The following is a 14,051-nucleotide window of genomic DNA, read 5'->3' as shown; positions in this document are numbered from 1 at the left end:
TGCCGAGCACTGGCGCCACCGGTCCCTCCAAACACCACCAGCAGGCAACGTGGGTTGAGCGTCTTGCCCAAGGACACAACGACAGTGACAGACTGAGCGGGGCTCGAACCTGCAACCTTCCGATTACGGGGCGAGAGCTTAACTCCTGTGCCACCGTCGCCCCCAATATAAGGGGGTTAGCTAATCAACCACAACCAACAGGCAAATGTCAGTAACTCAGACTTCCTGAAGTCGGGGTGAATTTGGGCGCGTCAGTAACCGAGGCTCCTTTCTAACACCTGCTCTGGTCTTAATAAGCAATTATTAATCAACATGAAAGTATCTCCAGCATGAAGAGCAGCACAAGCTTGAGTTCATTCAGGGACTGGTAGACTTTTAATTATGTTTTTGGGTTGTTTGTCATTTACGAGGAATTTTTGAGTTTTTCAAAAGCATTTTCATGACATTTTCTCCTTAGAAGTTTATTCTAGATGGATTTGGATTGTGAGGCAATGCTGAAGCTACCAATTATCAGCTGAAAACACCTGACGGTAATGAGCAATGGGTCAGAAACAAATAGTGTTTTTTTCTAGAGTCAGGAACAGGAAGTTCCATGTGAGACCTGATAAATGATAAAAGAGGCCCTTTCACTAAAAAGGTCTCCTAAAGCACATGATGGAGCTTTCCTGTCCTCCTCTGGGTGGATCTGTGTTCCTGGGTAAGACAGGCCATGAGAGGGCGGACTCGGTTGTCTCTCTGCACTGAACACAATGAAAATGAAAGAAAAATTTACGGAGGTTAGAAAACAGGTTTGGATGGAGCCTGGCGGCTTTTCCACCCAGAGAAGGAGCTGTGTTGCCATCTACTGGAGAAAAGTCAGATCCCTAAACAGAGGCTCAGTTTTATCAGCTTTAGCTCTGAAGCTGAAATCTGATGTTACGTTTTAACTCATTTGTTTATTATTGAAGTCGTTGGTCTGCTTTTGGCTCAGATCTCATAATCTTGATCGTCCATCCATCTCCGAAACACCACTCCAGCTGTTCCCGACACATTCTCCTCCCAGAGCCCAGAAAACCTCCAGCATGAGAGGACAAGGAGGCCTCCTGATCACACACTTGTTCCTACCGAGCTGCGGCTCCTCCTGGATCTGAGGTCCAGCAGCCCGGAGTCGAGATTCGAGAAGGGGCTGAACAGAAATAGTCTGTTCCACCTTTAGTGAAACTTGAGTCTGATGGCTAAATCTGATGGACTCACACGTGAAACAGATTTAAGATGTGTTTAAGGTGAAATTATTGTCTGATTTTATGACCAAAAGAAACAACAAATCAGCAGGTTTTAAGTTGTGGTTTGGGTGAAGAGGAGGGGATCAGAAGGGAGCATCTATTAAACGCAGTCTGAACCTTGATCACACCTGGATGATGAGAAACACCTGAGCCCAGCCTGATGGGCCCAGTGGGTGTTTCAGGATGAGAAGAGGTTAAAACCACCAATCTGAGAGCTAACTGGTGTCTATAACTGCGGAGCCAATAAGCTTCTGGGGTTGACACAAATTCAAGAGTCTGGTTTTATGCTGTAATGACGTCACCCTAGGGATAAAAAAGAACCTTTAACACGTAAAATGTCTGCATGACATCAGTGTTTTTGTTCATTTTGACCACAAACATCGCTAAATGCTAACTGTGTTTATTTCCGGGCGTTGATCAAACCCGACCGGGGACCGTGACGATCGCAGGTAGTTCCGTTAGTTACCGCTAGGTGTCCCCCTATCCAACATCTCATGGATCTGGACCGCTGTCCCGGTTAATGGCTGCACAGCCCCTTCACGTCCTCAAAAAAACTACAGATCGCTTCTTCTGGCAAAAATAACTCAAGAGACTGATACCACAAGGCGCAAAAATGAGCACGTGCGGAGATCCATGCGTCCTCTTTTTAGTCTATTATCCATTGTACTCAGTGGCGGTTTTACCATTAGGCATAGGTCGGCGGCCGCCTGGGGCCCCTAGCATAAGGGGGCCCCCTCACCCTGACCACCGGCACCCTTCTGTTAATCCCACAATGGACTATTCCTTTAAGACGGCGATGCACAAACAGGAAGCGATTGGTAGTCATTCCACTCCAATTCAGTTGGTAGCAGTAATGCACCAAATTATTGTTTGCCAAGTGCCATAAGACCACAAATAGGAAGAAGAAGATGATGCGAGGTAGGAGCGTTTGTTTGAAATGGAGTTATCCTAGTGGCTCCAGTAAGAGAAAGAATCAGCTTGCTTTAAAAAAGCTTTTATCTTCACTTCTGAAAGTGACGTCGTTTTTCTATGTAAACATCAAAAGGAAGCAGAAAGGAAAGACAATGGAAAATGTTTAAAGGGAGGAAACCATAGACCAAAATGGAAAATAGAAAAAAAAGAAAGGCAAAAGCACGGGAGCACTGACAGGAAGAAGAAGGCAGAGCAAATATTGAAAGCACTCAAACGGAGGGAAAGACAGGAAAAAAGAGGACAAATGAAACGGGAAAATAACTCGTGTCAGAAGAGGGGAGAGTTTCGCAAATACAGTGGTGTAAGGGGGCCCCATGTCTGTGTTCGCCTTGGGCCCCCACATTGCTAAACCCGCCACTGATTGTACTGCTCCGACTCTGCCCTTGGGAGTCACTCTTAGCAGCTGTTTCTTGTTGTTTGTATTGCTTGCTGTTCCTTATATTTTGTCTTGTACGGTGACCTTGAGAGCTTTGAAAGGCGCTTGAAATAAAAGGTATTATTATTATTATTATTATTATTATTATTATTATTATTATTATCGGGGCACCGGCTGCAGCGGATACCGCTGCGTCTCCATCGTGCCTCGTGCGTCACTGCAAACCGGAGACAAACGGGTCGAAACGTGCTTCAACGATCCACGATCAGCCCGTTATTTAGGGCGAGCAGCCGATCCAGCAGCCAGTCCTTCGGTCAGGAGATCCAGACAGAGCTGTGCTGCTCAACCTGCGCGCGACCCCCGGAGTGACGCGTGAGCGAGGGTGGGGGGAGAGGGAGGGAGAGGGAGGGAGGAGATGCGCATATCTGCGGGTCTCTAGCGCGGTCGTAAAACAAGTGTCGGCAGCTCGAACCGAACCATGCCAGGAGTCACCAAGTACAATCTGGTGGACGACGCGCACGACCTGAGGCTGCCCGTGCACAACGAGGAGGTGTTCCAGCATGGGGTCTGCTTCGACGCGAAGGTAAGAGCCCTCTGTGACGGACAGGCTCCAGCCTGGAGCATCCGGCTCGGACTGGGCTGGGGAACCAGTCTGGTTACTGGGCTCGTCGGCACCGTCCGGTCTTCTCCGGATGTGCTCCACAGCCACGGCTGATGGGAGCTTCGGTGCTTTTAATGCCTGGAGGCTGAGTTGTGTTTATTGCTATGGCAACGCTAACATCACACACGCGCTTCTGGCAGAGGAAGTTTAGTTTGGGTTTCATCAGGATGCAGCTGAATGTTTGTTTCAAGGCTCCGACTGAATGTTTGTCAACAAAACAAATGATGTCGTCACAGGTTGACTGAATCAACGTGAACCAGAGCAGAGTGTAAATGTGTCGGTGGAGGTTAAAATCACTGATGGGACATCACTAAAAGTCTAAAGAGGTGTGAGATGATGGATCACTTTTGTTTTTGTAGATTTATGCAGGTTTTAAACATGTTGATTAGACTGTATTTTAGCTTCAACTCTTAATTAAATCGATTTTCTTATATTCAGATTTGATTCTAAATACTGACTTTTAAATCTATGGTTTTAGATTTGATCATTTAATTCGATATTTCGATATGATTGTACATATGCAGCCCAACTTTGTTCAAAGTTGATTCTAATAATTCGAGCGTTTAATTAAATGTAATTAAATATCAGCACCTCCAAATCTGAGACCATGGTTCTCGACCGGAAAAGGGTGGCTTGCCAAATCCGGGTCGGGGGAGAAGTCCTACCTCAAGTTTAAGTATCTCGGGGTCTTGTTCACGAGTGAGGGTAGGAGGGATCGGGAGATCGACAGGCGGATTGGTTCGGCGTCTGCAGTGATGCGGACGCTGAGCCGATCTGTCGTGGTGAAGAGGGAGCTGAGCCAGAAAGCCAGGCTCTCGATTTACCGGTCGATCTACGTCCCAATCCTCACCTATGGTCATGAGCTTTGGGTAATGACCGAAAGAACGAGATCGCGGATACAAGCGGCCGAAATGAGTTTCCTCCGTAGGGTGGCCGGGCTCAGCCTTAGAGATAGGGTGAGGAGCTCGGATATTCGGGAGGGACTCGGAGTAGAACCGCTGCTCCTCCGGATCGAAAGGAGCCAGTTGAGGTGGTTTGGGCATCTGGTCAGGATGCCTCCTGGACGCCTCCCCGGGGAGGTGTTTCGGGCATGTCCTGTCAGCAGAAGGCCCCCGGGTCGACCCAGGACACGTTGGAGAGGTTACATCTCCAATCTGGTCCGGGAACGCCTTGTGGTCCTGCCGGAGGAGCTGGTGGAGGTGGCCGGGGAGAGGACGGTCTGGAGCTCCCTAGTTGGGATGCTGCCCCCGCGACCCGGACCCGGATAAGCGGAGGAAGACGACAACGACAACGACGTGATTAAATACACATCAAGAATTCATATTTTTGCATTGAGATTTGATTTAAAAGCCTCTCATTCAACATTCCTTATCATCTTCTCACCCATTTAAGCTAAACATGGAAACACGTTGCTTTCACTGCTTTTGTCCAGCCGTTACTCTTCAGTAAATAACCCTTCAAACTCTGTGTTTTCTAGTATATCGGCAGTTTGGAGGTGGGGCGCCCCGGCAGCCGAATGGAGATTGTCGCAGCCATGAGGAGAATCAGAGTAAGAGTTGGTTTGTTTGTTTTTTCTGAAGCGCGCCAGGCGCTGGGATGCTACCTGTGTCCTTCTCCATCTCCGCACAAACACGTTTCTTCGCTGTGGTCCACCCTATTGTTCAGGGCTCCTCGTGCACGCAAGTCACCTGTCTGAGAGGAGCAGCTCTCCGATCAGATTCAGTGGGTTGTCAGGAGCTGTTTACATCATGAGACAGCGTGATGCTTCCGTCCTTCCACACACGACCGCCTCGTCGCTGCACATCACTGCACAGAGTCGCCCAGCAGCAGCAGCAGCAGCAGAGCGGAGAGGATTTGGCTGCTCGTCAGCTGTTAATCTAACCTAACAACCGAGTAGCGGTGTCACCCGCAGGTCAGCCCTGTCCCCGCTGACACCCAGGAGGGAAGGACTTATCCTGATCTCCTGCAGCAGCAGGACCAGTAACGGCCATTTTATCGTGCTGGCAGAGATTTACCACAGAAGTGTTGAGTTTGCTCGGATTTCTTCAAAGCTGCTTTCTCACAGCTCTTAAAGAGCAAGTCACCCCCAAATCAACTATTTTTCTCTGATAAACTATATAAATGCGTGTCTAATCGTGCTGCAGACACGTGTAGTCAATAGTTTTGCACTTTAGTGCATTTTAGTTAAAATTTAAATTTTCTGCCTAAAACTGGCAGGTAAAAACTCTTCACTGCATTTGAATTTAAATCTGCCACCGCCATTGGCTAAGAGGTATGCTATGATGTAAACTGGTAGATTATGATGTCACAATGTCTTGTGTGTGTGTATTTGTTAGCGGCTCCGCCCTCTCGGTCTGCTAGGCAACAGCATTTGTTGCATTTTTCAAACATGAAGTGGGAGTGAAGTACGCTTCTTGTAAGGGGTGACTTGCTCTTTAATAGTCTGCAGAGAGACTTTCAGGCCCATTCAGCGCTGAAAATGCGATGACAGATGCAAAAGCGTCAGCTGGAAATGAAGGCAAGGGAAGAGTGAGACACGGTTCTCGAGGCTGAAGCTTTCTCGGTACACCGTCTTTTATCTCTGCGTGTACAAGGACACACCGCCGGAGCCGATCAGAGCAGCCTGTGGAGGACGGGAGGCGCAAAACGCACAAAGAAACAAATAAAAGGTGATGAATGACAGCGGGGTTCGAACTCAGCTGAAGCACATCTGTACCAGCATCTGTCCGAGAGTCCAAAAGTGATGCCGCTTTCAGCAGATGACATCAGCAGCAGAATCTCAATCAGGACGGCCGGGATGACCTTTAGTGTGACTATACTGTACGACACAGATTACACAACACAACTGACAACACAACAGTGTGGTTAGGGGGAAAGAGGAGAGAAAGCCCCGCCCCCTGTGGAGCTCTTTAGCCCATGTAGTGGTCTGCGTCTCGGCCTGACTCTCGTTGAGCTGTCGAGCAGCGGAAGACACAGATGTGTGGTCACCATGGTGATCTTAATGAGCCACCGGCAGCAGCTTTAGCATTTCTTTTGATCTTGGTTCTCTTTACCATTTAAAATGTCGTCACGGTGCCTTGGATTACTGCAAGGCTGAAGCTAGAAGTGCTGGCAGCAGCTCCTGTAATCGCCGCTAACGTGTTCAGGAACTTTACCGTTTCACGTCTGCACATCTAAGGCGAGAGAGCACGCGTCCTCAGAACCCCCACACTACTACAGGTGAGTCGGCTTGGCCTGCGGCGGCGGCGCTCGGCTGATTCAGGCCGACGTGCGTGAAAACGTGAACTCTCCCAGAGAGTTCCACTTCATCTCCGTCTGACAGCCCCGAGCGTGGAGATGGATGGTCCTCTTTACCCCGTTTGTGTGAGATGACACACACACCCGCACACACACACACACACACACACACACTAAGGTATCTGTGTCCTTCACACAGGAATATACAACTCCCGCATCAACAAGATGGATTAACTGGATGAGAGCACATGTGGAGAACACAGGTCACAGAACTAGAACGCTCTGGACTTCTTGTCACCCCCTTCGTGCCGCCGGTGACTCAGACCTCGACCTCTTCTTCTGTGATGTTCTAGAACGACAGAGGAGTCGGTTCTGGCCCGGCTCCAGGCAGAAACGGAGGCTTCATTTTTATTAAAGGAAACATCAAAGAAGAGATAACGGGGAATATTTCAGCGTGCCTCCGATAGTTCGTTCAACATCTGGTTCAAAGAACTTCACCTGATCAGTAAATCACATCAAGTGTTTTAAGGCGTGTCTGTTTTTTTTCTCTGATGAATCTCATTTGTTATGAAACCTCCCTGCTCTGCTGTCTGGAGTCAGAGGAAGCAGGCTCTGGTGTTAATCATGCAGAGTGATGAAAGTGTCCCGCTCATGTCTGCCCCCCCTCTGGGAAGCCAGACTTTGAAAGCTTCAAAATCTCCCCCAGACACAATCCGACAGTTCCCGCGTGTTTACTCAGGCCCTGTCCACACGTAGCCGGGGATCTGCCAAAACGTAGATATTTTTCTACGTTTTGGCCTGTCATCCACACGAAAACGGAGTTTTTTAAAAACTCCGGCCAAAGTGAAGATCTGCGTTTTCTCCGTTTTGGGTGTCTGCGTGTGGACGGACAAAACCGGAGTTTTAAGGTCCGCAACGTCACTTTCCACGACAAAAAATGCTGACATCACGTGTGCGACCTGTGTTTACACTAGCCGACAGCATGGATGCCCTCAGAGCTGCGCTCGCTTTATCAATGGTCCAAGCGCTTTTTGCTTGTTTGTTTTTGCAAGCGGAGTTACTGCTCCCCAGTGTTGCCAGATCCAAAATCCCACAATATCGTACAGAGAGGCTTAAATTATCGTTTTTCAGTACAAATTATCGTACATTATAAATTTGATAATAATGTTCTATAAACGACTTCTCACTCCAATATAATATTGCCCTGTTTAAATAAACATCTTTAAAACCAGTAATATAATGCCTATAAACGTGCAGAGTGTGTCGGCACCACTCCGACCTCCACGCATTGACACAGTATGCACATTTGCGCAGTCCTATTTATTTCATTTCTACATAGGTTAAAAGCACGCGACAAAACATCACAGCAGTGGAAAAACTGACCCAATAAATGACAAAGAAGCCTGCTCACCTAGTTGCTGATCTCGATCTCCTCATCTGATTCACTGTCTGTCGCAGCAGAATGCCTTTAATCACCTGTACTAACTGGTCTGTGCTTCTCATTGCAATGTTGTGCTCGGCTAAAAAGCCACATAGCTTGATTTCAGCGTTTTTCACATCATTTTCAAACTTCTCTTTTTCATTAGTTTGTAGGAGACATTTATAAACCTGTAAGCACTGAGGTGAAATCTGACTTCAGAACAGTTTAAAATTATGTAACTGACTTGGGAAAGCCACAGCAAAAGATGGTGTTACTAGATGCAATGTGAAATTATCGTACATTTGAGGATTTTTGAAACTATTGATCGTACATCGTACAGAGCCCAAAATTATGGTACAAATACGATAATTATCGTACATCTGGCAACACTGCTGCTCCTTACGGAAGACCACAGACGAAGGACGAGGTTAAGAACGGGGGAAGTACTGCCCCCTACAGGTCTGGCATGTCCTTACCAACGTATTTATCCGGGTACGTGTGGACAGAGTTTTTTTTAAAACGCGGTGGTGTGGATGCAAGTTTTTGGAGGGGCGGATATTCGTTTTTAAAAACCCCGGCTACGTGTGGACTAGGCCTAAGTCTCCGACTCCTCTGAGGAGGAGATGAAACATTCCCTTTTCCGCATGATCCCATCTCACTTTCATCTGGCTTGAGTAAAGCGTTTCACCTTTAACTCAGAGTTACAGGAGCCAGTTGGCTCTGACTGACCCGTAGATGACTCCTGTTTTCTCTCCAGTATGAATTCAAGCTGAAGAACATAAAGAAGAAGAAGGTGAACATTTTTGTCTCCACTGATTGCGTCAAAGTGCTCCTGCGCAAAAAGAAGAAGGTACGTTTTCTCTGAATCTGTTTTCGTCCTTTTGGTTAAAAGCTCTGAAGTCTGATGGTTTGTGTCTTGGGTGTGGACAGAGGAGAGGGTGGTCATGGGATGAGAATTCGCTCTTGGTGACACAAGATCCCATCTACAGGTGAGTCACCTCAACTCCGTCAAAACAAACGTGTCTGAATGAGAAGCCTGAGTGTTGTCCCACCACGACAGGATCTTTTACGTCTCCCACGATGCGCAAGACTTGAAGATTTTCAGTTACATAGCGAGGGATGGAGAGAGCAACGTTTTCCGCTGCAACGTGTTCAAGTCCAAGAGAAAGGTGAGTTCCGGGTTCAACGAGGACAGAAAGGTTCTGTTTGAGTTTGTAAGTTTCTGTGTGAAGCTTTCATCAGGCAGCAGAGATGCTGCAGCGGGGACAGCCATGCAACAGGGTCCGGTACCGCACGCCCGCACCTGTTAGGATGTTGTTCAAACTCGACCCGGTAACGGTATCAAATCCAGAACCAAACAGGCCCTTTGATAGAAAAGCCGACCCGGGACCCGGACAGAGACACACCGACTATTCCAAACTTCCACCGAACACAGTGTAGTACTCACCTAGTTCCAGTTTAGCTTTGATTTTGTCCATTTTGATGGTTTGTTTTGTTGTTTTTTTGCAAACACCTGTTGGAGTTTCTTCTTTTGTATTAAACTCACCAAACGTCACGGGCAGAGCTCCACTGGGATCTCTTTTATTTGAGATCATTTTTATTTAAATATTCATGAAAATGTAAAAAAATTATACTTTTTTCTTACCTGAACCATCCACCCAGAGTCGTACCCGCAACTTTAATTAAAGTATTTTTCTACCCATCAAACAACTTTTACCTGCCCAATATCAACACTGCAATGCACAAAATGACATCAGTTTAATATTATAGGACATGAGACAATGCTGTACCATACAAGGCTATGTGACCTGATATGGTGCAATACAATGAAACATAATACATTATAATAAGATACAATGTAATACGATATCATGCTATACAACATGATACGTATATATATATATACATTTGCGGTATAAGGTACACCTGTGCACTACTCATGATGTCGGATCAGCATCTTGATGTGGCACACCTGTGAGGTGGGATGGATTATCTCAGCAAAGCAGAAGTGCTCACTATCACACATTTAGACTGACTTGTGAACAATGTTTGAGAGAAATGGTGATATTGTGTATCTGGAATGAATTTTAGATCTTTAAGTCCATCTCATGAAAAATCGGAGCAGAAACAAAGGTGTTGCGTTTATATTTTTGTTGAGTGTAATATATATATATATATATATATATATATATATATATATATATATATACATATTATTGTTATATAATGTTATTATATATATACGTGTGTATATATATATATATATATATATATATATATATATATATATATATATATATTATTGTTATATTATGTTATTATATATATATACGTGTGTATATATATATATATATATATATATATATATATATATATATATATTATTGTTATATTATGTTATTATATATATATACGTGTGTGTATATATATATATATATATATATATATATATATATATACATACATATATATATATATATATATATACATACATATATATATATATATATATATATATACATACATATATATATATCTATATATATATATATATATATATATATATATATATATATATATATATATATATATATATACATACATATATATATATATATATATATATATATACATACATATATAGATATATATATATATATACATATATATATATATATATATATATATATATACATATATATATATGTATATATATATATATGTTATATTATATATATATATATATATACATATATATATATATATATATATATACATATATATACATATATATGTATATATATATATATATATATATATATACATACATATATATACATACGTATATATATATATATATATATATATATATATATAATATAACATAGAATACTGAGGTTTGCAACGTGATATGATACAATAACACATGATGCAGTTATAACAATTATATGAAGCAGTTTTACACAATATCATACGGTTCAGAATTTACATGTTATTGTTATGGAATGCATTATGATGGGACTAAACATCAAATGCAAAACAATGCAGTATGATACAGTTTACGGCATGAGATGGTTGGATAGAATATGTCACCACATATAGGACCAGATATGTTTCTGTTCTTTGGAAATGAGTCAGAAACGAGTGGTTTATAACAAGCTAACATATTAATAGTCAGTGATCGACTAATGAAGAAGCTGGTTTTGTTCAGGCTGATATTGAACATGTAACCAATACTTTTGTGGCTTTTTGCTGAGATGATAAATGTGAAGTAATGGGTAATGTGTTTTGAATAGAAGCAATGGTGTTTTTCTAACCCTGATTGCAAACCAAATGAAATCTTTTTTTATTATTATTGTTATTTTATTTAGCCAATTTTTGCATTTGTTATAATGTATACAAGAGAGGAACGACAAATAACAAAAACAAGGTAAAAAAATAAAAAAATAACAACAGGTACAAAAAGAAAAAAGAAACAAACAGTGCCAGTGCCAAAATGAGTTTCCCATAGTGTCTAGCCTGTTTTACCCTAATGCCCCCCAATTGGGGGCCTCTACAGTTTCATGTCCCAAACATCTACAACTGTCCACATTTTCCAAACACAACTAAAACCACCATCACACCCCAGATAGGAAACAAGGCAATTTTAAATTGTAATAAATTAAGATACAATGATATTAGAACTTTATTTTAGAAGAGCATCTGACCTTCTCTGGTGTCTGCTGGAAAAAAAAACTTGAACAAATGTAGTTGAGGTCCCCTGGGATTGGAGCCCTGCACTGAAGCCCTAGGCCCTTGGGTCGGGCTTCGGGCCAACGACTGTGTAATTACCTCGGACACGGGCCGGGCGCCTTTATTTTTAATCGAATTCATTTTAAAAAAATTTAAACACAAACGCAGCAGTAGAACCCTGCGCAGGACTGTTTTCTTCATCCCGCTCCCGCTGAATTTCTGACCATTACTGCCCGCAACTGCAACGTGTGTGTTACACTCCCGCCCGCACCTGCAGCGTGCATGTCTACTCCCGCCCGCAACCGCAAAACTCGGAGAAATTATTACCTCACAATAAAAGAGATGTATTGAGTTCGCGTCCTCTCTGGTCCTGGAGAAAACATGTCACAACCCGCGGCTCTTCCATCCATCTGATGCGGCTCTCTGTGCTTGTAAATTAATGAATGGATATTTAAATAAAATGATTTATATTTTACTGCATTAATTTTATATCTGTAAGTCAATTCTATGTAAAGATTGTCTGCGTAAACCTGAACAGTTCCAACCCAGTCAACGTGTTGTACTGTGAGACCGGGTTGACGCGTCACGCTTGTGCGTAATATAAGCTGTCTGAGCTGAAGAGATTCTGGGATTCTCTTCCTGGATGTGTCGCCACATTGGAGACAGGAACAAGCACTATTCAGCCAAAGTTTCATAATCAGGGAACATTTTCTAAGTGACAAGTCTCTCTGAGAGACAGGGTTTGGAAAACACTCGCTTCAGTGGGAGGAATCTTCCCGCATGCGCTCTGGTTCTGCGATGCGCTCCAAGCCCCTCTCCACATCTTCAGCTCCCTGTGCACATATGCGCTGACAGCGAGCTGCGCTGAGCAGCTCAGATGTTCAGATGGGAATCTTTTCTTGGGTGATTTAGCTACATTTGCGATGTGCGTAACGAATAAAATGTCAGTTCGTCTGCATGCGTCGGGGTAATTCTTTCTATTCTGGAACTGTCCGGTCAACACAAGCCCTGCTTTTGACTGTTCTGTTTTCTTGTGAAAATTGTTGGAAAGAGATCAAATTTAACTTGATTACCACCAGAGCCAGTGTGCCGTTATCTCCATGACTGTAAACGAGGGAAAAACAAATTGATCGGATCCTGCACATCTTTTAACACATTGGTCAGGATTGACGCACTTTGTTTTCATTTAGCTGGTTAAAAAAAATCGGGCTCGGGCCGGGCCAGAGAATCCTGAAAACCTTTTCGGGCCGGGTCGGGCTGGGGCTCCACCCCCTCGGGCCGGACACGGGCTCAGATTTTAGGCCCGTGCAGGGCTCTACCTGGAATAAATAAAACAAGGTGTTGCCTATCTCCAGTGGTCAACAGGCAATCAGGCGGGGTACACCCTGGACAGAGAGCCAGTTATTTTATGTTATGTTATGTTATGTTATGTTATGTTATGTTATATTATGTTATGTTATGTTATGTTATGTTATGTTATGTTATGTTATGCTATGTTATGTTATGTTATGTTATGTTATGTTATGTTATGTTATGTTTTGTTATATTATGTTATGTTATGTTATGTTATGTTATGTTATGTTATGTTATGCTATGCTATGTTATGTTATGTTATGTTATGTTATGTTTTGTTATATTATGTTATGTTATGTTATATTATGTTATGTTATGTTATGTTATGTTATGTTATGTTATGTTATGTTATGCTATGCTATGTTATGTTATGTTATGTTATGTTATGTTATGTTATGTTATGTTATGTTATGCTATGCTATGCTATGTTATGTTATGTTATGTTATGTTATGTTTTGTTATATTATGTTATGTTATGTTATGTTATGTTATGTTATGCTATGCTATGTTATGTTATGTTATGTTATGTTATGTTATGTTATGTTATGTTATGTTATGTTATGTTATGTTATGTTATGTTATGCTATGTTATGTTATGTTATGTTATGTTATGTTATGTTATGTTATGTTATGTTATGTTATGTTATGTTATGTTATGTTATGTTATGTTATGTTATGCTATGCTATGTTATGTTATGTTATGTTATGTTATGTTATGTTATGTTATGTTATGTTATGCTATGTTATGCTATGTTATGCTATGTTATGTTATGTTATGTTATGTTATGTTATGTTATGCTATGCTATGTTATGTTATGTTATGTTATGTTATGTTTTGTTATATTATGTTATGTTATGTTATATTATGTTATGTTATGTTATGTTATGTTATGTTATGTTATGTTATGTTATGCTATGCTATGTTATGTTATGTTATGTTATGTTATGTTATGTTATGTTATGTTATGTTATGTTATGCTATGCTATGCTATGTTATGTTATGTTATGTTATGTTATGTTTTGTTATATTATGTTATG

General features: G+C 42.3%; 1 protein-coding gene across 2 annotated transcripts in view; it reads left to right on the top strand.

The window, feature by feature from the left end:
• Positions 1 to 2,590: 2,590 nt before the first annotated feature.
• The window catches only part of LOC107384421 (carboxyl-terminal PDZ ligand of neuronal nitric oxide synthase protein), a 38,801-nt gene continuing 27,340 nt past the window's right edge, over positions 2,591 to 14,051 (top strand). Inside the window, exons 1-5 of one of the 2 annotated variants that reach the window (XM_070541787.1) lie at positions 2,591 to 2,727; positions 4,749 to 4,820; positions 8,686 to 8,778; positions 8,859 to 8,917; positions 8,989 to 9,097. In XM_070541787.1, coding sequence (XP_070397888.1) covers positions 4,788 to 4,820; positions 8,686 to 8,778; positions 8,859 to 8,917; positions 8,989 to 9,097 — 294 coding nt within the window. In that variant the 5' untranslated portion in view covers positions 2,591 to 2,727; positions 4,749 to 4,787. Of the gene's footprint in view, positions 2,728 to 2,853; positions 3,194 to 4,748; positions 4,821 to 8,685; positions 8,779 to 8,858; positions 8,918 to 8,988; positions 9,098 to 14,051 lie in introns of those variants that run through there. The other variant, XM_015957699.3, reaches the window with a different exon arrangement.

This window comes from Nothobranchius furzeri, chromosome 11 (assembly GCF_043380555.1).
Source record: "Nothobranchius furzeri strain GRZ-AD chromosome 11, NfurGRZ-RIMD1, whole genome shotgun sequence".
In the NCBI taxonomy this organism is placed as follows: domain Eukaryota; kingdom Metazoa; phylum Chordata; class Actinopteri; order Cyprinodontiformes; family Nothobranchiidae; genus Nothobranchius; species Nothobranchius furzeri.
The sequence above is the reverse complement of the archived record's forward strand: the minus strand, read 5'-3'. Positions and strand labels throughout refer to the sequence as shown.